Source organism: Remersonia thermophila, chromosome 3 (assembly GCF_042764415.1).
Source record: "Remersonia thermophila strain ATCC 22073 chromosome 3, whole genome shotgun sequence".
In the NCBI taxonomy this organism is placed as follows: domain Eukaryota; kingdom Fungi; phylum Ascomycota; class Sordariomycetes; order Sordariales; family Chaetomiaceae; genus Remersonia; species Remersonia thermophila.
The window spans coordinates 624,731-643,979 of record NC_092219.1 but is presented as its reverse complement, the minus strand read 5'-3'; the positions used below and the strand labels follow the sequence as shown (position 1 = coordinate 643,979).

General features: G+C 61.6%; 6 protein-coding genes across 6 annotated transcripts; 3 read left to right on the top strand and 3 right to left on the bottom strand.

Annotated features, from left to right (window-relative positions):
• Window positions 1-150: 150 nt before the first annotated feature.
• VTJ83DRAFT_2992 (uncharacterized protein) lies at window positions 151-1,125 on the top strand (the record flags this gene model as incomplete). The annotated part of the gene is made up of 2 exons (XM_071009323.1): window positions 151-427; window positions 491-1,125. 2 exons carry the CDS (start codon window positions 151-153, stop codon window positions 1,123-1,125), a joined length of 912 nt encoding a protein of 303 aa, XP_070866873.1.
• A 758-nt stretch (window positions 1,126-1,883) lies between these two features.
• Window positions 1,884-3,122, top strand: VTJ83DRAFT_2991 (uncharacterized protein; the record flags this gene model as incomplete). Its single annotated transcript, XM_071009322.1, has 2 exons — window positions 1,884-2,555; window positions 2,640-3,122. 2 exons carry the CDS (start codon window positions 1,884-1,886, stop codon window positions 3,120-3,122), a joined length of 1,155 nt encoding a protein of 384 aa, XP_070866872.1.
• Window positions 3,123-3,928: 806 nt separating this feature from the next.
• On the bottom strand, window positions 3,929-5,225 carry VTJ83DRAFT_2990 (uncharacterized protein; the record flags this gene model as incomplete). The annotated part of the gene is made up of 4 exons (XM_071009321.1): window positions 3,929-4,305; window positions 4,380-4,761; window positions 4,862-5,057; window positions 5,125-5,225. 4 exons carry the CDS (start codon window positions 5,223-5,225, stop codon window positions 3,929-3,931), a joined length of 1,056 nt encoding a protein of 351 aa, XP_070866871.1.
• Window positions 5,226-10,193: 4,968 nt separating this feature from the next.
• On the bottom strand, window positions 10,194-13,330 carry VTJ83DRAFT_2989 (uncharacterized protein; the record flags this gene model as incomplete). The annotated part of the gene is made up of 3 exons (XM_071009319.1): window positions 10,194-10,205; window positions 10,316-12,532; window positions 12,695-13,330. 3 exons carry the CDS (start codon window positions 13,328-13,330, stop codon window positions 10,194-10,196), a joined length of 2,865 nt encoding a protein of 954 aa, XP_070866870.1.
• A 1,789-nt stretch (window positions 13,331-15,119) lies between these two features.
• Window positions 15,120-15,572, top strand: VTJ83DRAFT_2988 (uncharacterized protein; the record flags this gene model as incomplete). The annotated part of the gene is made up of 2 exons (XM_071009318.1): window positions 15,120-15,172; window positions 15,293-15,572. 2 exons carry the CDS (start codon window positions 15,120-15,122, stop codon window positions 15,570-15,572), a joined length of 333 nt encoding a protein of 110 aa, XP_070866869.1.
• A 467-nt stretch (window positions 15,573-16,039) lies between these two features.
• On the bottom strand, window positions 16,040-18,950 carry VTJ83DRAFT_2987 (uncharacterized protein; the record flags this gene model as incomplete). The annotated part of the gene is made up of 6 exons (XM_071009317.1): window positions 16,040-16,258; window positions 16,339-16,415; window positions 16,502-17,234; window positions 17,349-17,489; window positions 17,766-18,767; window positions 18,891-18,950. 6 exons carry the CDS (start codon window positions 18,948-18,950, stop codon window positions 16,040-16,042), a joined length of 2,232 nt encoding a protein of 743 aa, XP_070866868.1.
• Between the last annotated feature and the right edge of the window lie 299 nt (window positions 18,951-19,249).

Sequence of the window (19,249 nt, the reverse complement as noted above, 5' to 3'; positions counted from 1 at the left end):
CTTATCGATAAGGAAGCCCGGCACCGGATCGAATCGAGCTTAAGCTTCCCGCGCTCGCAGATGGGGCTTGTCCCTTTTCGTCCTCTTCTTCACCACGCCTGGCATCGCACATCACCGCGCTGCGCCCGTTCGCGTCGAGGCGCTTGCACCATGGCCTCCAACACCCCCGTGTTCCTGCTGAAAACCAAGTCGGTCCCCGGCGATGCCTACGAGGAGCTCTTTTCGTCTCCTCCCCGGGGGCCCAGCTTCGACCCCATCTTCGTCCCCGTGCTCGAGCATCGCTTCCTCGAAGACGGCATGGCCCGGGTGCGGCACGTCTTGCAAAACCGCCTGATCGGCACCGCCGAGGGCAGCGCGTACGGCGGGCTGATCTTTACGTCCCAGCGCGCCGTCGAAGCCTTCACCAGCCTCGTGCAGGAACGGAGAGGTGAGGCTGCTTGTCGCCTTCTCCCGGCCGTCGACCATACCCGCTAAGGTGAGCATCCCGCAGGCGAGGAGCCGGACCGGTGGCCGTTCCTCCAGGACGTGCCCGTCTACAGCGTCGGGCCCGCCACGACGCGCGCGCTCAAGGCCGTCCCGCAGTCCCCCCCGCTCCAGGTGTTTGGCGAGCACACGGGGATCGGGGACAAGCTGGCCCCGTTCATCCTGGAGCATTACGCCGAGTGGTACAAGGACCGCGAGGTCAAGCCGCCGTTGCTGTTCCTCGTGGGCGAGAAGCGGCGGGACATCATCCCCAAGGTGCTGACGGGGGCGGGGTGGAAGGTGGACGAGGTGACGGTCTACGGGACGGCCGAGCTGCCGTCTTTCGGGCACGACTTTGCCCGCCGGCTGGAAGAGACGGCGGACCGGCCGCGGCGATGGGTGGTGGTGTTCTCGCCCAGCGGCTGCGACAGCATGCTCAAGGTCCTGGGGCTGATGGACGAGGCCACGGGCAAGGCTAAGCCGAAGCAGCCCGACAGCGCCACGCTGATCGCCACGATTGGGCCGACGACTCGTGATCACCTGGCCCGGACGCTCGGGTACCAGCCCGACGTCTGCGCTGAGCAGCCGACGCCGGAGGGTGTTTGGCAGGGTATTCTGTGCTTTGGCCAGGACTTTCCAGAGGAGCGGCAGCAGCAGCCATAGCGCACTCACTGTCTTGTAGGACTGATTGGTGTGGGCAAACCCAAGAGGCCACGATAGGTCTAGAACGCAAAAGTCCAAGGCCCGTTCATGCCCGGAGGATCCAACATGTGAGACAACCAAGACGTTTGCAGTGCTTGGCATTACACGTTCCAGGGAGCCCAAGAGGCCGGCTCTCGGTGGATGCCGGCTCGCGCAGCGCCTGGGCGGTCGTCGCAGCCCTGGCCAGCGCACGTACCACAGTGCAGGTACCCGACGAGCCCCACCAGTTACCTAACCGTTACCTAACGTGCACGGAGGATAGGTGGCTCAGGCGGCCCGCCAAGGTATCACCGGGGGGCGGCTTGTAACGGTTGCCCCTCCAGGCTCAGCGCATCTCTTGCCGGGCCGGGGGACGTGTCACAGTGCGATCTCGAACAAAGAGTGATGCAACACATGGGATCGACTGGGGGAACCTTCTTGGAGCCTGACATCTCTTGCTGGACGAGAAGTAGCCCACCCCCCCCTTCAAAGGGTTGCCAAAACCACCAAAAAAAACCCTGCCCCTTGTGAACATTGGATGCGTATCGTTTCATCATCGCCCGCCAATCGGTCTTCATTGATGGCGGTGAGCCCAGCGATCTTTAGCACAAGTCCATCATAGCCTCTCTCTGTCTCCCGCCCACCAACCCGAGCGTAGGCTAGGCTGTATCCTACGTACCTGCATACGCCACCAATTAACAACCGCCCGCCGGTCCTCGTTTCTGTCCCCTCCGTCCACCATGGCCTACCACCTCACCCAAGCCCTCACCAGCCCCCTCCGCTCGCGCCGCCCTTCACCTGATCTCTCCTCCTCCTCCTCCTCCTCCTCCCCAGAATCGTCCCCTTTCCGGCGCCCCGCCACCCCACCCACGGACCCCGCCATCTCGCCCACCTCGTCCAGCTTCCTCACCTCGTCCGTCTCGAGCCTCTGGGGTGGCTTCATGCGCCGCTTCTCGAGCGAGCCCTCGTCCGCCTCCCTCACCCCGACGCCCCACGGCCCGCTGCCGCACCACGCCTACACCTTCCACCCCGACGGCGCCGCCGAGCGCAAGCGCCTCGGTTCCGACGCCTTGTCGACGCCCCGCAGCAGCAGCAACAGAAGCAGCGCCATGCGCGACCACGGCCGCCGGCGCGACCGCTCCGAGTCGCCCATGCGCCCGCCCCCGCTCGAGCCCGTGCAGCTGGTGGGCTTCGCCGACGACGCGCGCCCCGAGGCGAGGCTGCTGACCCAGGCGCTCGCCGAGGAGATCCGCATCATGGTGCCGGCGCGCCTGGGCATCGTGGACGAGTGGAAGCTGGTGTACAGCCTGGAGCAGGACGGGGCGAGCCTGGCCACGCTGTACGAGAAGTGCGCAAGGTACCAGGGGGTCAGGGTCGGGTTTGTTTTGTGCGTCAAGGATCTCGAGGGCGGGGTAGGTCTTTTTTCTTTCCTGTTGGTCTTTGTTGGGGGGGCTTCCGAGCTAACTTGAGCCTCTCTCTCTTTCCTCTCAACTCAGATCTTCGGCGCGTACCTCTCCGACCATCCGCATCCGGCACCCAAGTACTTTGGCACCGGCGAGTGCTTCCTTTGGCGGGCGTCCGTCATCCCTGCCTCGGCGACGTTAACGCCAACAACAACAACAGCAGCAACAGCAATAACAACAACAACAGAAACAACAACAATAACAACAACAGCGAACCACCACCAATTACAACAACCACCCTCCGAGAAACAGCAAAACGACCCGCCCCACCAGCAGTCGCACCAGTCCATCCGGTTCAAGGCCTACCCCTACTCCGGCATCAACGAGTACTACATGCTGTGCGAAACCCACTTCCTGTCGCTCGGCGCCGGCGACGGCAAGTTCGGGTTGTGGCTCGACGACGGCCTCGAGCGGGGCGTTTCGGCGACGAGCCAGACGTTCGGCAACGAGCCCCTGAGCGAGGAGGGCGAGAAGTTTGGCGTGCTAGGGGTCGAGGTGTGGGTGATTGGTGCTTGACGGCCCTCTCCCCCCTTTCCCCGGAGCGCATGGGATCATGATGATGAACTGATGACGACGATGACGAACCGGGATGCGGTGAGGCTCAGCAGTAGCATGGCAGGCTGTTTTTGTTTTCATTTGTTCTCTCTCTCTCTCTCTCTCTGGTTTTTTTTCTTTTCCTATTTCTTTCTTCCGGAGTTCATATCTTGGGGGACTGGGACAACAGGCAGAACAAATGGACACAGGGGCGGCATGGTTTTTTTTTTTTTTTTTTTTTTCCTTCATAGCGATAAGAACGGGAACAACATACAAAAAACGTAACGAGGGCAGTGTTACGAGATACCCAGCGAAAGAAAGAAAAAAAAATAGAGCAAAGAATATAGGCGTATACATCGACCAGAACACACACCCTTGGCATTGGAATCGCAAAGGTTATAATGGTATAACCTCACGGTATAATCGGTATAATATATCGGTTGCTTCACTTGACGCATAACGGAGCAACAAAAGCATCCCCCCCCATTCTCTCTCTTGGTGACAACTCCAATTACTTTCTAAATGTAGGGAACATTGGACGACGAAGGACATCAAGACCAAATCAGCCCATCTCCGCTTCCGAAACGTGGAGAGACGTTCGTTATCCCATTCACCTCCCGCCCGAGCCAACGAGTCCCCGAGAGATCATGCTCTCTCCGCCTGTTCCCATCCCATGTGCTCTCGAAATCCATCGCCATCCCATTCTTTCTACATTTCTCTCTCTCTCACCTCATATCCACACTCGCTTCTATCACCATACCATATCCCTTCTTCTTGTCCTTGTACTTCTACCTCATAATCTCCTGGTAGATCAGCTGCTTCAGCTGCTCCTTGGTGAGGCTATCCTTGTGCTTGTCAAAGTCAAAGAACTCCTCGGGGATGGGCGGGGCGGTGGGCTCGTCATCCGGGTCGTGGTAGGGCTCGAGGTAGGGGTGCTTGAGGGCCTCCTCGACCGTGATGCGCTTGACGGGGTTGAAGGCGAGCAGCTTCTCGAGCAGGTCGAGCGCCAGGTCCGACGTGTTGGGGAACAGCGTGCGGAACGGAACCTTCTTCTTGAAGGGCAGCGACCGGATGTACTCGCGCGCGCGGCGCGACTTGATGCCGTAGTAGTCCTCCATGGTGGGGGTGCCGAGGACGTCGAGGATGAGGGTGAGCTGGTGGTGGTCTGTTTCGCGCAGCCGTGTCAGTAACCGGCCATGCCGCCGCTTGTACGAGCAGAGGGGGCGGAAAAAGACGCACAATCCTTGCCCGGGAACAGGGGCTTTCCGCTGAGCATCTCGGCCAGGATGCAGCCGACGGACCACACGTCGATGGCCTTGGTGTACTCCTTGAAGGTCAACATGATCTCGGGGGCGCGGTACCAGCGGGTGGCAACGTATTCCGTCATGAAGCCCGAGTTGTCCTCCTGCGAGGCGGCCGAGCGGGCCAGGCCAAAGTCGCAAACCTTGAGGTCGCAGTTGGCGTTGAGGAGCAGGTTGGAGGGCTTCAGGTCGCGGTGGAGCACGTTGGCCGAGTGCATGGCCTTGAGGGCACGCAGGGTCTGGTAGATGAAGTACTGGCAGTGGTCGTCGGAGAGCTCTTGGGTGCGAATGACGCGGTGCATGTCGGTCTCCATGAGTTCCTAAAAGCCCAGGGTGTGAGCAAGAGCAACCCAGCCTAGCCTCTTCCCCCCAAGTGAAAGAGAAAGAAAAGAAAAGCGTCCGGGAATCGCCGCGCCATACCTGAATCAGATACACCTCGTTGAAGGACTCGTAGCTCCGAGGCTTCTGGATGTCGAGAATGGAAATGATGTTCTCATGGTTGAAGTACCGCAGCAGCTTCATCTCGCGCAGCGTCCGAAGGCAGAACATGGAGTGGTCGAAAGGGGTGATCTTCTTGATGGCCACCTTTTGGCCGGACGGCTTGTGGATGGCGGAGCTAGGGGAGGGTGCAAGGTTAGGACGACTGGGACGGGAACGGGCGACGACCGCGATTCGATACGTACCACACCACGCCGTAAGCGCCCTCGCCGACGACATCCTGGATGTCGTACTGCTCGCTCACGTTGAACGAGATCTTGCGGGTTCCCCTCTGTGCGTTGCTCATGGTGGCGGCGGTCTCAGGACCGAGCGGATGAACGATTGGGAAAGGTTCGCTGTGCTAGCACGCACGATGGTTCTCCTGGCCGAGCAGGATGTCGGGCTCCAGAAACCTGCCGGGTTCCCGGGCTGGAAGCTGGTATTTGTATGCCGAGATTGCGCGGTGCGGACTCCAGCCACCAACGGTGCTTCCGAGGCTGTTGAAGATGGCGACGGCGCCAGCAATTTTTTTTTTTTTTTTCGAGATGAGCCTCGCAGGATGGCTGCGTTGGCGATTTCTTTGTCCGGCGCTGGGCGAAAAGAGACGGGGTCAGAGCTCCTCCTGTCTGGTAACTAATCAAGACAGCTTCGGATTAGCCGCGGCTCAACAAGGCGACGAAAGAGAGAAAATATGACAAGACAACCCAACGGCCGGGGTCTGCAATGTCGCTGCGTAGTTGGCGAGATCAAAAGGTTACTGCGTGGGTTGTTCGCGAGGCGCTCCCCCCTCTCCGCCCCTCTCTCTCCTCAACCCCCTTGGGATGAAAGTCCGATGTCCGATGGCAGGGATCCATTGTGCTTACGGCTCTTCTAGAAGCCCAATCGAACGCTCTCGGACGGATCAATCCGCATGTCACCTCGCGGTTGAGGCGTTGGGAATGTGGAATGGGGAGACGGCGAGCGGGCGATCAAACGCCTGCCATGCCATGTTCAGGGTCGCGCGGAGGATCCGAGTTCAAGGGGTCCGGCGGGCAGCGGAAGGAGAGGGAGAGCTTCCCCCCCACCCACCCCCTGGCCATGCGAGGGCTCGCATTTCTGTCTCCGGGGCGCGCCGTTGCGTCGTCCGGCGATCCTGAGAGGACGGGCCTCCGAGAGGGAGAAAGCCCTGGCGGCAGCGATGAACAGCGCTGCCGGAGGAGCTCTAGAGGTCGGGCCGTGTCTCGGGGACAACAGGCTCGGCGCAGAGAGGGGCATGCGTCCCCCCCTCCCTTCTCGGCGGACGCAGAGCGAACAGGAACCCCGGCCCGGGAGCGGTGGCAAGACACATGAGACATGCACGTACGTACCTTTGGGTGTCGCAAGCGGCTGCTGTTCTTCTGCCGACAGGCTCGGGGGGCCGGACGGAAAGATGGGGAGGAAGAATGCGGGATGGCAGCCGGTGCGATGGACTTTTAGGGGGGGGGGGGGGGATAGACGAGTGCCCCGCTTTTGGGCTTCGACTACGCGACGAGCTTTCGGGGTGCGAAAGAAGAGAAGGGAGCCTGGGCGCGAAGCTCGTGGTTACGTCGAGAGAGGGACGCAAGACAAGGAGGTTCGGCGGTGATGCTCAAGAGGGAAAACCTCAGAGGTGGTTTGCTGGAAGGAGGAGAGAGGTTGGGGAGGCGGTTCGTTACATGAAATGGTACAGAGTAGGCAAGGTCGAAGTTGTAAAGAAAGCGGCCTTCGGCTGGGCGCATCCCTGTTCTCTCAGAATGGCCCCTCGCTGACAGGGGAAGGACCTTGAGAGCGAGCGGAGGGGGGGAGGAGGAATGGAGCAGACCAGGGTCGGGCGAACGTTACCGAGTTGGTTGTTGGGCCCAGCCATGTCCAGTCCATCAGTCTCTGGGGCCTCTTTCTGGGCGTGCACACGGACGGGAGTTACCTACCGACCTAGGCAGTCAACCTATGCACACCCGTAACACACCTAACACAGGTCACCCAGCGGGCGGGCAGGCCACCTCGTCAGAGCGGGTTCCAGCTTTTGGTGGTGGCCCGAACGGACCCCCCCCCTTTTGGCATCCTCGTCCGGGTCCTTGGCGTTCTCGGGACCCCCCCCCCCCCCTTTTCACAAGGCCCGAACGGTTCCCATCGGGGGCTGCACCATCGCTTCACCAGCCCAGAAAGGGCCGTTCAAAACCACCGGGTCGACGTCGGAGGTTGCCCGGGCAGCTCCGCTTTGGTGGTGATGGTGATCCATGCTGGCGACCAGAATGCCGAGAGCGGGTAGGCATCAGGCCTAACCATGTCTGGAGGCTCTTTGGTCTGTCTACCCGGTGGCTCTGTCAATAAGGGGGGGGCAAATCCCAGCTCGCTGCAGCCCTGCAATCAAGCGTTGCGGAGCGCACCCTCGAAGGCGGCGCATGTTGACCATGGACTTTTTGACCATGGTGAGCTCAAAATAGAACCTGGGCCAGCCCCTAATCGCAGGTGACAGGGCAGCAGCAGCAGCAGCACCACCACCACCACCACCACCACCACCACCGGCTTGGACACCCTCCCTCGCCTCCGGCCGTCGCCCATCCAGCATTGGCTGTCGATGGCTCATCGGCGCTTACACGGTCGTGTCATGGAGCAGCGCGCTGCGCGGTGATTTTTAGGGCACGCCCTCGCAACCAGACTCAAACGCAGGCCTGTTCTCGGATCGGATATTGCCAGACGACCCCCTGATATCACCTCGCCGATGAGGGGATCTGGTTGAAGGTCTTGATAGGTGGATTTGTTTTGAGCGTTGCTCTATGTACATTACTAGTACATAGGAACGGGAGACAGAGGAAACGAAGAGGCGCAAAGGACAGCACCGTCGCATTTGCAGCTCGGGGTTCGAGGCCGTTCCCCACGGCTGGCGAACGAACCGTCCAACCCCGATCACCGTCACCATCACCACCATCACACACCCCACACGGATCACGCTGCATCCTTTGGAACCTGTCTGTCCAAGCCGCCTCATCACATCGGCCACACACCATACACACACACCATCGGCGCGCGTGGGCCGGGTCGTCTTTTTGCATGATTGACCGACAAGAATTTCGGCAAAAAACTAGCTTCTTGCGGTGTATGTAGAGTACACCACACCAGAGCTCATTTAAGCGCCGCCCTCCCTCCCGCCATGGTGTGTGCAAGGCCCTTGGAGGACATTTTTTTTGCCCATGCTGCCATTCCAAAAAATAAAATACGAAAGACCTCGAATCATTCATCCCCGTCTGAGGTTCCCGCCGGAACGGTCCCGCCAGGTTCCCCTCCGGCGCCTGTCTCAAACCTGAAATCACCAATCAAAGCGCGAACCGGGGTGGCACATGCGCTACTGTTTCAAGACCGCAGTCTCTGGAAGGGGGCGTGTGCAGCGGGCCACGCCCTCTGTTTCAAAGCCCGGCCGGGTGGATGGGCCATCGTTCCCATGTCACTACGTCCTCTCACTATGAGCGCGTGCCTAGTATGTACTATACACGTGTAGTTACCCGGCAGATACCAAGACGTCATGGTGATGTTGACGGGGGGGAAATGGGAAATGCCATCGTGGGCCGGTTCCCCCCCCCCCCCCCCCCCCCCTTCCTTCACGACCCGAAATCTGGACCTTGGTGGGACGATGGGTCGTTGAGACGTTGAGACGTTGGGTCACCCGTCTATCATCATCAGGCCCGGCTTCCGGCTTTCGTCTCCAGCCTGCACCTCCTCCAGCAGTGTACCATGTACCTCAGTAGTTGGCAGCATACAGAGTAGGTATCCTACCTAGGACTGACGCACCCAACGCCGCCGGGGCGAAGGAGCCATCATCATGGCTAGCTCCGGAGGGGATGGATCCCGGAGCATGAAACGCCTCCTCCGTCCCCCTCAACATATAGTACATACCAACCCAGCTGCAGCCAGAGAGGGTCAGCATACCGCAAGGCATGATGCATGATGAACCTATGGTAGTTCGTGAGCGCTCACGCACATCCCATCCCATTCAATCCAGGCATGCCTAACGCCTAACACGTACGGTTTGCATCACCAAAGCAAAAAAATAACCGTTTCACTGTGGCGCCGTGTAACCCTATACCACGCTCTCTCTCTCTCTCTCTCTCTCTCTCTCAGTGTACCTGTACCTTGTAACTTGAAGCCCCACGCCGTACAAACGTCCTGCACAACCCCCCAACAACCAGCCCGAGCCCGAGCCTTTCAACCCGGAAGCGGGCCTGGGAGATGCACCGAGGGAACCCTAAACCGTGCGACCTGTTGCTATTTCTGGGCCGTCCGGGCCCCAGTTCGGCCGGCCACCCACCCCGCCCGCCCGGGACCCGGGCTTCCCGCCTGGGCCCGGCCAAGTGAAGCGCCGACTGCGAGGCGGTTCGGGCTGCCTGCCTGCCGGGTCTGCCCTACCTGCCGGGCCTGCCCTATCGGCCGGCCGGGGGGTGAATGAATGTACGCAGTATGAATGAAAAGAATGGACGGACGGATGGGTAGGTGGGATTTGTTGGCCGCCTCCTCCTCCTCCCCTGACCCTCAAGACGATTCGCGACAGCCCGAGCCTTGCCTCCTACACCTTGCGGGAGGGGCACGGTATTTGTCACCTCACCTGGATAGGCAACTACTATACGTATCAGCCGACATCCCCGGAGAACCATCACCGCCGCTTGTCGAAGGAGGGGAGGGCGGGTAGGTAGGTAGGTAGGTAGTAGGTAGGGGCCCAAGGATGGAAATCAAAGGCTTCGAGCGAGGCCATCGCGCGACGAGGATCAAGCCGACCGACCAGAAACGCAACGTACAGCACCCCGGCTCGCAACTCGGCTCGATGCCCGTGAGGGGCGGTGATGGTGAGCTCCACGGCCCAAGGTACCTTGCTCTAGTACCTAGGGCGAGGCGGTGGTAGCACTCGTCATACCGTTCAAGCTGCCTGCCAAGCAAAAAAAAAAAAAAAAAAAAAAAAAAAAAAAAAAAAAAACCACACAGCTACACACCATGAACCTAGACACCGAATAGACATCGAATGGACACCTCCTAGCAACGAGTCCCTTGCACGTCCTCTCCCATCTCTGTTCGTCGTTTCTCAAGCAAAGGAAAAAAAAAAGGAAACTTGACTTTGCAGTACAAGCTTGTTATATCTACTATATTCGCCGGAAGCACTACCTGACCTACCCATGCACACACATCGCCCAAACGCACTTGACCACAAACAACCCCACAACGTTCTCTCTCATTCTCGCTCTCCTTCGGTCTTGCTCTCGCACACACGCCCTTTTCCAAAACGTCGTCTTCATCATTGAACAACCTGTTCAAAGACGTGCCTGGTCAGCGAACTGTCGCAAACGAAACGAACAGTCCCATTCCCCACGACATGCAACCCCCGCAGCCGTCTCGGCTTCATCTTTAACTACTCACCTTCTCCCGCAGCGTCCCCATCCACTGCGCCAAGCTCATGCCCTGGTCCGCCCGGTCCTCCACGAGCAGCGTCTGCGCCCACAGCTTGAGGCTCGGCTCGCCGTCCTCGCGCACGACGTACAGGTGCGGCACCGTCACGCTCCCGACGCCGCGCGACTTGTGGTCCCGGCTCTTTTGGATCACGGCGCGCACTCGCTCGTTGAAGTCGTTTTCGAGCTCCGGGACGGCGCCCTTGCCGACCCGGAGCTGGGCGCGGTCGCTGACGCCGAACACGTCGGCGAGGAGCTGGGGCACGGCGTCGCGGCCGACCCAGAGGAACTGGTTCTGGCCGTCGTCGATCAGGTACAGGCCGTACGAGACGAAGCGCTCCGACGACAGGTTGACGGGGGGCGGCAGGACGATCTGGCTCGTCTCCGGGTCCGGGTAGCCGGCGTTGTCGGGCATGTCGTGGAGCGAGTACATGCGGGGGTAGATGTACTGGATGAGCAGCGGCAGCGGCAGGGTCGAGAGCAGGCAGAGGGCGGCGGAGCGCAGGTCCGAGGGGATCTGGGCCGAGCGGCGCAGGCCGACGTGCTTCATGAGGCCCAGGAACAGGGCGGGCAGGCCGCGCAGGTTGGAGGGGAACTGCAGGCCGCCGCCCATGGCGCTGCCGCCGGCCAGCTCCTTGCGGAAGGTCTGCAGCAGCTCCGTGATCTTGCCCTGCAGCAGGTCGCGGGCCGAGTCGAGGCCGTGGCTGAGGGCGCGCTCGACGGCCTTGTGCGAGTAGTAGGTGGCGACGGCGCACTGGTCGGCCGAGGCGTACACGTCGGCGAGCTTGTCGGTGGTGGGCAGGGCCAGGGTCAGGACGCGGATGCGGCGCTCGCCGTTGCAGGTGGTGTGGAGGACGGCCGTCTGCAGGCAGACGACGTTGCGCGTCAGGGTCTCGTCGATGGCCACCTCGACCACGTAGCACTGGTCGCGCGGGAAGGCCGGGAAGGCGCACAGGTCGGAGCTCCGGTTGAAAAAGTTGCCGTAAAAGGTGCTCATGCGCAGGCCCGTCGAGGCGCGCACGCGGAGGACGGCCTCGAGGCCGATCTCGGACGACAGGTAGTCGCTGAACTCGGAGGCGAACTTGATGGCGTCCTCGGGGCGGCCGGCGTTCCAGCCCGGGTAGAACCACGTCTGGCCGCCCGTGTAGCGCGGCAGGTTGCTCAGCGAGGCCACGTCCTGGTACTGGGACGAGAAGAGGAACATGTCGACCGAGACCTGGTTCTTGGAGCACTCGACGGCGAAGCTCTTGTAGAAGCTGCTGGCCGTCTGCAGCAGGCCGTTCTCCTTGGACGTGCCCAGCAGCTTCTTGTCCTCGCGCATCTCGAGCTTGCCGTACCCGACGTTGGGCAGCGAGGCGCTCAGCACCACGAGCTTGCCGCCGAGGGGCGAGATGAGCTTGTGGCCGGCGCGCAGGGCCGAGCCCATGCACGAGCCCGTGTTCTGGTTGTTGGCAAACATGTCGGGGAGCTTGGTCAGGAAGCTCTCGATGCTGCCGCGGCACTCGGCCAGGGGCACCAGCAGCTCGTGGGGCACGGGCAGGAACGGCTCGTCCAGGTCGCTGACGACCAGCATGCTCGTCTCGCCGTTCTCGTCGCCGTCCTTGGGCACCGAAAAGTAGTGCAGGCTCGAGTCGACGGCGATGAAGCCGAGGCGGGTGCGCCGGTCGGCGTTGGGGATGCGGTTGAGGCTGTCGAGGATGGTGCGGGCGCTGGTGGCCAGGAGGCCCGTCGACACGGCGGCGTAGCTGACGTCGAAGAGGAACAGGTAGACGAGGGGCTGGGGCGGGCGGACCATGTACTCCTGGGGCGCCACGAACTCGACGACGGCGTGGTTCAGCTCGTGGCGCTGCCAGCGGTCCACCGTCTTTTGGGCCGCGGCGTCCCAGTCAAAGGCCTGCGGCACGTCGTTGGTGAGGTTGCACATGTTGCAGCGCCACCGGTGGCCGTGGTCGAGGAAGGTGACGAAGGGGTTGATGTAGGACCGGCATCGGCGGCAGCGCGAGATGACCTGGTCCTGCACGATGGGGACCGGGTCGTCCAGGTCGTGGAGGGATGCGTAGGGCTGGATGATGAGGGCCAATGGCAGCTTGCTCTTCTTGAGCAGCGAGTGTGTGGTGGGGATGGCGTTGAGCGTCGACCTCACGTACGTGGGCGCGCAGTTGGCGTCGGGAGAGGGAGTTACGCTGGACTGTTTTTATGGAGGGAGGGAAACGTCGGTCAGTCGGTCAGTCGGTCGGCATGCATGGGCATGTGAACAATGGCAACCCCTACAACCAAGGGACGTGCCCGCGACGGGAGGAAGGGAAAAAGGAAAGAGGGAAGAGGGGGGGGATCGACAACGATGACGTACGTTGGGAGGGAGGATGATGGGCGGCGGAGGCAGGTCCAGCTCGGAGACGTTGAAGGGCTGGTTGAGCAGATCGGTCGGGTAGAGCTGGTTGAGGGGGCCGACTCTCGGCTGGTCGCGAGGCTGCGAAGCGTGAGAGGCGGTCCCGAGGTTCATGGCGCCCATGCCGGCGGCGAGCCCGGCGATGGTTCCCGACGGCGGAGGGGCGGCGCCGGCCGCGGAGTAGTAGGGCTCGGGAGCCTGGTAGCCGGCCGCGGGGGCCGCCGGTTGGGCCACGCCGTAGGCGGGCTGGGGCTGGACGCCGTAGGCGGCGGGCTGCTGAGCCACGTCTGTTTGCCCGGGATAGCCTCCATACCCGGGAGCCGCCGGGACGGGGGCGGCGCCGAACTGGCCGGCCGGGACGGGGGCGGGCGACGCGCCCACGGCGTTGCCGCCCATGCCGACCTCAAAGGCGCCGGCGGCGTACGTCCTCTTCTTCTTCTTGTGATGGTCCGCATGGTGGGCGGGGGCGGCGGCGGGGGCGGCGGCGGCGGGAGGGACGTCGGCCGGGTTTACGTAGCCTCCTTGATCGGGGTAGGCAGCTTGGTCGGCGGGTTGCTGGGGCGGATATTGGCCGTAGCCATCGTGAGGGGCCGACATGTTGGCGGGGGGTTGGGAGGGGGGGAACGTTTGGCCGGGCAAGAATGCGGCGGCGCGAGTTCGGGGTTGCGACGATGACGAGGGTGGGAGACGGGAGAGAGGGAGAGAGGGAGAGAGAGGTGTGGATGGCCAGGTGTCAGGTGTCAGGTAGCTTCGCTGAGGTGCGGTGCGCGACGTAACGTTATGTGTGGACGGGCTCGGTGGTGTGGAGCAGACAGCAGAACAGCAAGCAAAACCACGGAGGCTCTAGATGGGCGACGCACACAACGGCTGAGACCCCCCGAGCTCGCTCCGTTGCTGGGTGTGTGATGTTGCTGCGTTGCGGCTCCCCTGCTCTTCTTTTTTTTTTTTTTTTTGGAGGAGGAGGAGGAGCTGCACGATGACAGACTGGCCAGATCTCCCGACGCTGGAGCACTCGCACCCCCCAAGGCTATCGACGATCTCGCTTTCGCACTGTGGCGGCCGAGCTGTGGCTGGGGCGGCTGGGGGCCGGGGTTCGGTGGCCTCGAGCAAGGTACATGCGGCCCAGAGAGCTTGGTTAGGAGAGGACTCGTTTAGATGCATACGCCGTGGTGATACTCGGTGGGGGTCAGCGCAGGCCGGTGGGGGTCAGCCAACGCTGGTGGGGGTCATCTTGTCCCGCTGACCCGACTTTTCAAAGACGTGACACGGGTTTCGTTTCGTGACGCGCCAAGCCGTAACGACCACGGTAGCGGTTACGCCGGCGGGGCCGCTGGGGAGCTGGGAGCCCTGGAGATGGCTTGGGAGGACCCGGGCCCCGCTTTTTCAGCTCAGCTCTCCCTTGCTTCTTGCTTCCAAACCCTCTCGGGAAAAGGCGCCTCGGCGGCCGGCACGCAATCCAGGGCCGATCCATCATCTGAGCCAGATCGGATGCGACCTTGAAAGGGGGGGGGTTGCTTTGGGGGCATGGAGGGGTCGCGCGACAACGACGTCAACAACACACAAAGCCCTCTCACGGTGGCAGCAAAGAGGAGAATGGCACCTAGGTACCTATCTGCCTGCTGTGTCAAGCAAAGCCAAGCTCAACATCCAACATGCACTCCGTACATACACAGACAGGATTCTGGTGTTGGTCATTCATGGATCCTGCTGTGTACATGTTGCGTACTGCGTACACTATTAGTCAGTCAGCCCCATTCCGGGAATCCCAGCCGCAAGGCGTCGGTAGCTCCAACACAGCCCCCCGGTAGGCGACGTTCAGGGAACGTCATGTGCAAGCACAGCCAACCGCCAACCGAATCCTTTGGTGATTTCGCTGGAGCCCTGGAGCGCCCATGGGAGGATGATGATGATGATGAAGAAGAAGATGATAATGGGATGGACTCGGTAACACTCCGTAGACCGAGATGGATGGATCGGAATCCTCTTCTCCCGGTCCCATTCTTGTGTAACCCGACTGACCGACCGACATCCATTACAAAGGCCGTACATAACCAACGACTGCATACGCAGTATACAACAAGTCTGCGCGCGTCTGGGGTGTTCTTGGCCTGCATCAGGGGACGACTGAAGATCCCCAAGTCCCGGCCTCTCTATTTTCCGCACCATTTCTTCGCGGCGCGCCGCGGGCGTGTTTGCGTGTGTGTGTGTGTGTGTGGACGTGGGCGCCTGTGTCCGTGGTGATTGGAACATCCAACGCGTTCGAAATCCCAGCCTTTCCTCCATCCATCGGAAGCCGGGAACCTTGTCGCCAATTCCGCCCGAGCAACAAAAGTCCCACGACGCAACCCCAAAAGGAAACCCTTTCAGCAACCCCGTCTCTGTCATCATGGCCTGGGGACGATCCTCACAGCCCTCGCCGCCGCCGGCGTCGAGGTTATGGTCCGTTGGTTCCCTGGATTCCCCCGTCCCCCTCTCTCTCTCTCTCGCTCTCTCTCTCTCCCTCTCGGCGGGGCTCGTGAACGTAAAACTCACTCCCAACCCGCGCGGGCGCCCTCGCAGGTCCCTCCTCCCGCTCCTCATCGCCCTCGCCATCGTCGGCGCCATCGCCTGGGTGGTGTACCAAATCTACCTCACCCTCCTCCGCGCCCAGGCCGAGACCATGCAAAAGATGGAGTCGAGCAACGTGGCGCTCTCGCGCGACGGCGTGCGCGTCGGCGTCCGCAACGTCGGCCACGAAAAGTACGTCGACCAGACGCAGAGCTGGGTGGTCAAGGCGTGGAATTTGCGATCCGAGGAGACGGGGAAGAAGAAGAAGGGGAAGGGAAAGGTGAAGAAATGATGCCGTCGAGGGCAGCGGGCGGGGTTACGGAGAGGGGAGCTGGGTCGAGGCCGGTCGGTTCGGTGATTATTCCTTGGAGGCCTTCTCGGGAGGACCGTGAGCGGCATCGTATCTTTCGGAGGCTGCCGAGAGATAGTTCCCTGGGGTGCTTTACATGCATAGCAGCAACCCTTTGACCATTTCCGAGGGTGGTCCTTGTTACAGGTGAAAAAAGACAAAAACCAAAAAAAAAAAGGGCAGAGAAACACGGCTCCGGATTTCCTGATGTAGTGTTGTTGATCATTGCTACCATCTTGCTATTTGAGAATCCAGGTCCTGTGCTCCAGAAATACCCACTCGTGTGTATGCCCCAGGCTACTCGTACATGAACCTGCTCCGTTGTACAGAATCCCAACCAGTGGTCTATCTGTGATACAGCATGAAAACATAACACAGAAACAAAACCAAAAAAAAAAAAAAAAAGGGAACTACACTTCAATCTGCCTCCCCGCCGCCGCCTGGCCCTGGTATGCCCGTTCCCGCAGCATGCTCTGGTCGCGCCCGACGGCGTGTCCTTCGGGCAGCGGGCATGTGGTCCGAGCCGCCGACACCATCTTCTCAAAGTTGTAGGGCATCTGCTGGGGGCTGACCATGAGGCCGTCGTAGCGGATGAGCATGGACGGCACGCGGAATTGGAGCTGCCCGAACTGTTAGGACCGAGTAAGCACGATAAAAAAAAACACACCAGAAGATAAGAAAAAAAAAAGGGTCATAGAGAGCCGCTCACCTGCGACAGGATGTGCGTATATCGGATCCCCACCACATCGCCAATGTACTTGAGCCTCCCCCGGGCGTACGCTCGTTCTGTCGTTCCGGTTAGCAAGGTTGCCGTCGCAGCCACCGCGCACACACAGAGAGAGAACCGCGCCGAGACGGAGGGGAACACCTACGAGCATCCGTCGCGAAATCCTGCGTCAGCGCGCAGGACAGCGGCCAGCTCACAAAGTACGCCGCCAGCGCCATCGTGCCGTACTCGTTCGCGCCATCCAGGAACGGGCCTCCCAGCCCCCCGCATGACGACGACGACGATAACGGGAGGTCTTGTCCGAGAGCGCTCTTCCCCTTCCCGTCCTGCCGCCACCCCAGATTGTACGGCACCGAGGCGAGGATGTCGGAAATCATGGCCTGGCACGTCTTGGCCGCCGTCGCGTACTGGGGCGTCGTCCGGTAGTCCTGGGGCGAGCACACCCAGGCGGCGCACCGCACGGCCAGCGACATGAGGGTGAGCCGCGTCGTGCGCGCCTGGTTCCAGACGCTCGCCAGCCACAGGTCGCCGTACGCGTCCACCCGCCCGCCGGGGAGCACATCGGCCCGGGCCGGGTCCTCGTGGTCGTGCGTGTGCCAGTACACGGTCCGGTACTGCCACTCCTCGGGGAGGCCGTCCATCCAGGCCTGGATCTGCGCGTCGAGCGCCTCGGCGCGGCGCATGAGGCCCTGCACGAACTCGAGGGTCTCCGGGGTCCGCGGCAGGGCGACCAGGGCGCGCGTGATCTCGGCGCGCAGCTGGCCGGCCTGGAGGGAGAGGTGTTGGCACTCGGTGGCGTGGGAGTTGATGGCGACCTCTTCGGTCCACCACTCGGGGCCCATGACGGGGGGCGTGGCCGAGGTGAGGGAGTGGATGATCTGGAGGGAAAAAAAAAAGAGGTTGGCTGTGAGACGGAACGGAGAGAAGGGGGGTGGTGTTTCGGCGTTTGGCCCGACAGCTTCGATGGGAGGAGAAAAAAAAAAAATACTCACCAGTTGTGTCCGAACGGCGATAAACAGCTGCCGCCCGAGCATCGTGCGAAACTGGCTCCGCCCGCGGGCCTTGACGATTTGTATCGCGCCCTCGACGTGGGATCCCCAGGCGAGGTTGCCGATTTGCTTGGCCGTGATATTCTGCATCGCAAACTCTCGTCAGCCCCTGTATACCGCACCCGCTTGTCTTGCTTCGACGTTTCGACTCATATCATCTTTTCTTTTTCTCCTTCTTTCTTTCTTTCTTTTTTCTTCTTTTTTTTTCTGGAGATATACCGCCTTCCACTCTCCTCCCTCCCGCCCGCTCTTCCTCTGCGTTCCGACCTTCGGGGCCCGGCGGGAGCGCAACTGCAAACCCTAGCCACAACGAACCAACCACTCCTAAAAACGAGAAGAGGAGAAAAAAAAAAGACCAACCTCAAACATCCCCAACAAAAGCACCGCCGCCAGCACCCCATCGCTCTTCCACCGCTCCGGGTGCACCAGCGCCGCCTGCGTCGCCCGCAGCGCCTTGCTGTACTCGGCGAACGCCTTACCCAGGATCCCCTTGGCGCTGGCCGCGTCCTGCGAGCTCACCCCGTGCGGCCCCAGCGCCGGCGGGGGACCGACCTCGCCGCCCGCGTCCCCGCCGTCCCCGGCGCGGCAGTGGTAGTACCCGGGCCGATTGCCCAGGCTGGCCAGGGCGCAGGCCTGGAAGGCGTGCCAGAGATGCGCGTTGTCCGGCCCGGGCCCGGGCCCGCCTCGGGAGTTGCTGCCGCCGATGCTGCTGGGAGGGGGGTTGAGGAGGGGGAGGAGGTAGTCGAGAAAGCCGCGGGAGCCGTCGGCGCGCGGGGCCAGGACGAAGTTGGCGACGAAGTGGCTCGGCGCCAGGGATTCGGGGGGGATGTGGATGGGGGTGGGGCCGAGGCCGAGGAGGTCGGCGGGCGATGAGGGTCGGCGTTGTATTTGTCTCTGTTTTTGTTGATGGGAAGAGGAGGAGTAGTAGTAGTCTGGCGTGCTGGAGGGGACTTTAGGAGAGGGGGTTGTGTGAGGGGAGGAGGAGGAGGATAGGGTGGGTGAGCTGGTGGAGGAGGATGGCGATAATGAGGAGGAGGAGGAGGAGGATGACGACGGAGAGGATGAGAACGAAGAGACGGATAGGTTGGCGGTGGTGAGGGGTTGTTGGACTGCTTTCCCGGCGCCGCTACCGCTCCCACTTCCACTCCTACTCCCACTCCCACTCCCACTGCTGCTGCTGCTGCTGCTGCTGCTCGCGGTGCTGCTATTCGTAGCCCGCCTCCTCGGGGCGCTGAGCTTGAGAGCGCGTCGCTTGGCCGCCTGGTTCTCGTTGCGAAGAATGAGGTCGAACTCATCCCGGTACCCAGGGCACTGACGACGCGCCTTGATGCACTGGTTGCATACCGGCTTGGTCTCATCGCACTAGATACGAGGGGGAGGGGGGGAGGAGGGAGGTTCCAGTTAGCATGCTGTGTGGTACCTCGTCCGTCTCGGGAAGCTCGAACGAGGCGTTGTCCATGTCGGCTGTGCAATCAGGCAAAGTACCTTGATACGCCGCTGTCGGCACATCTGACAGCCCTTGGAGGGCTTGCCGCAGTACACCATGGTTGCTATTGCTGTTGGTGTTGGTGTTCGGTGTTGTTGATGTTGCTGCTGCTGCTGCTGCTGCTGCTGTTGCTGCTGCTAGTTCGGTAACGGAGGGGTCAACGGTGGCGTGATGATATCAGCCAAACCAAGACCAAGGACGTGAGGTACTGAGTCTGGGTGACGGCGTGTCCCTTGTCGTGGTGTGTGTCGTGCGTGTGTGGTGTGTGTGGTGTGTGTATGTATGTGTATGGGACGAAGAATCCGGGTACCGTACGAGAGTCCCAACCTGGAAGAGAGGAACGGAGGTTGAAGAAACC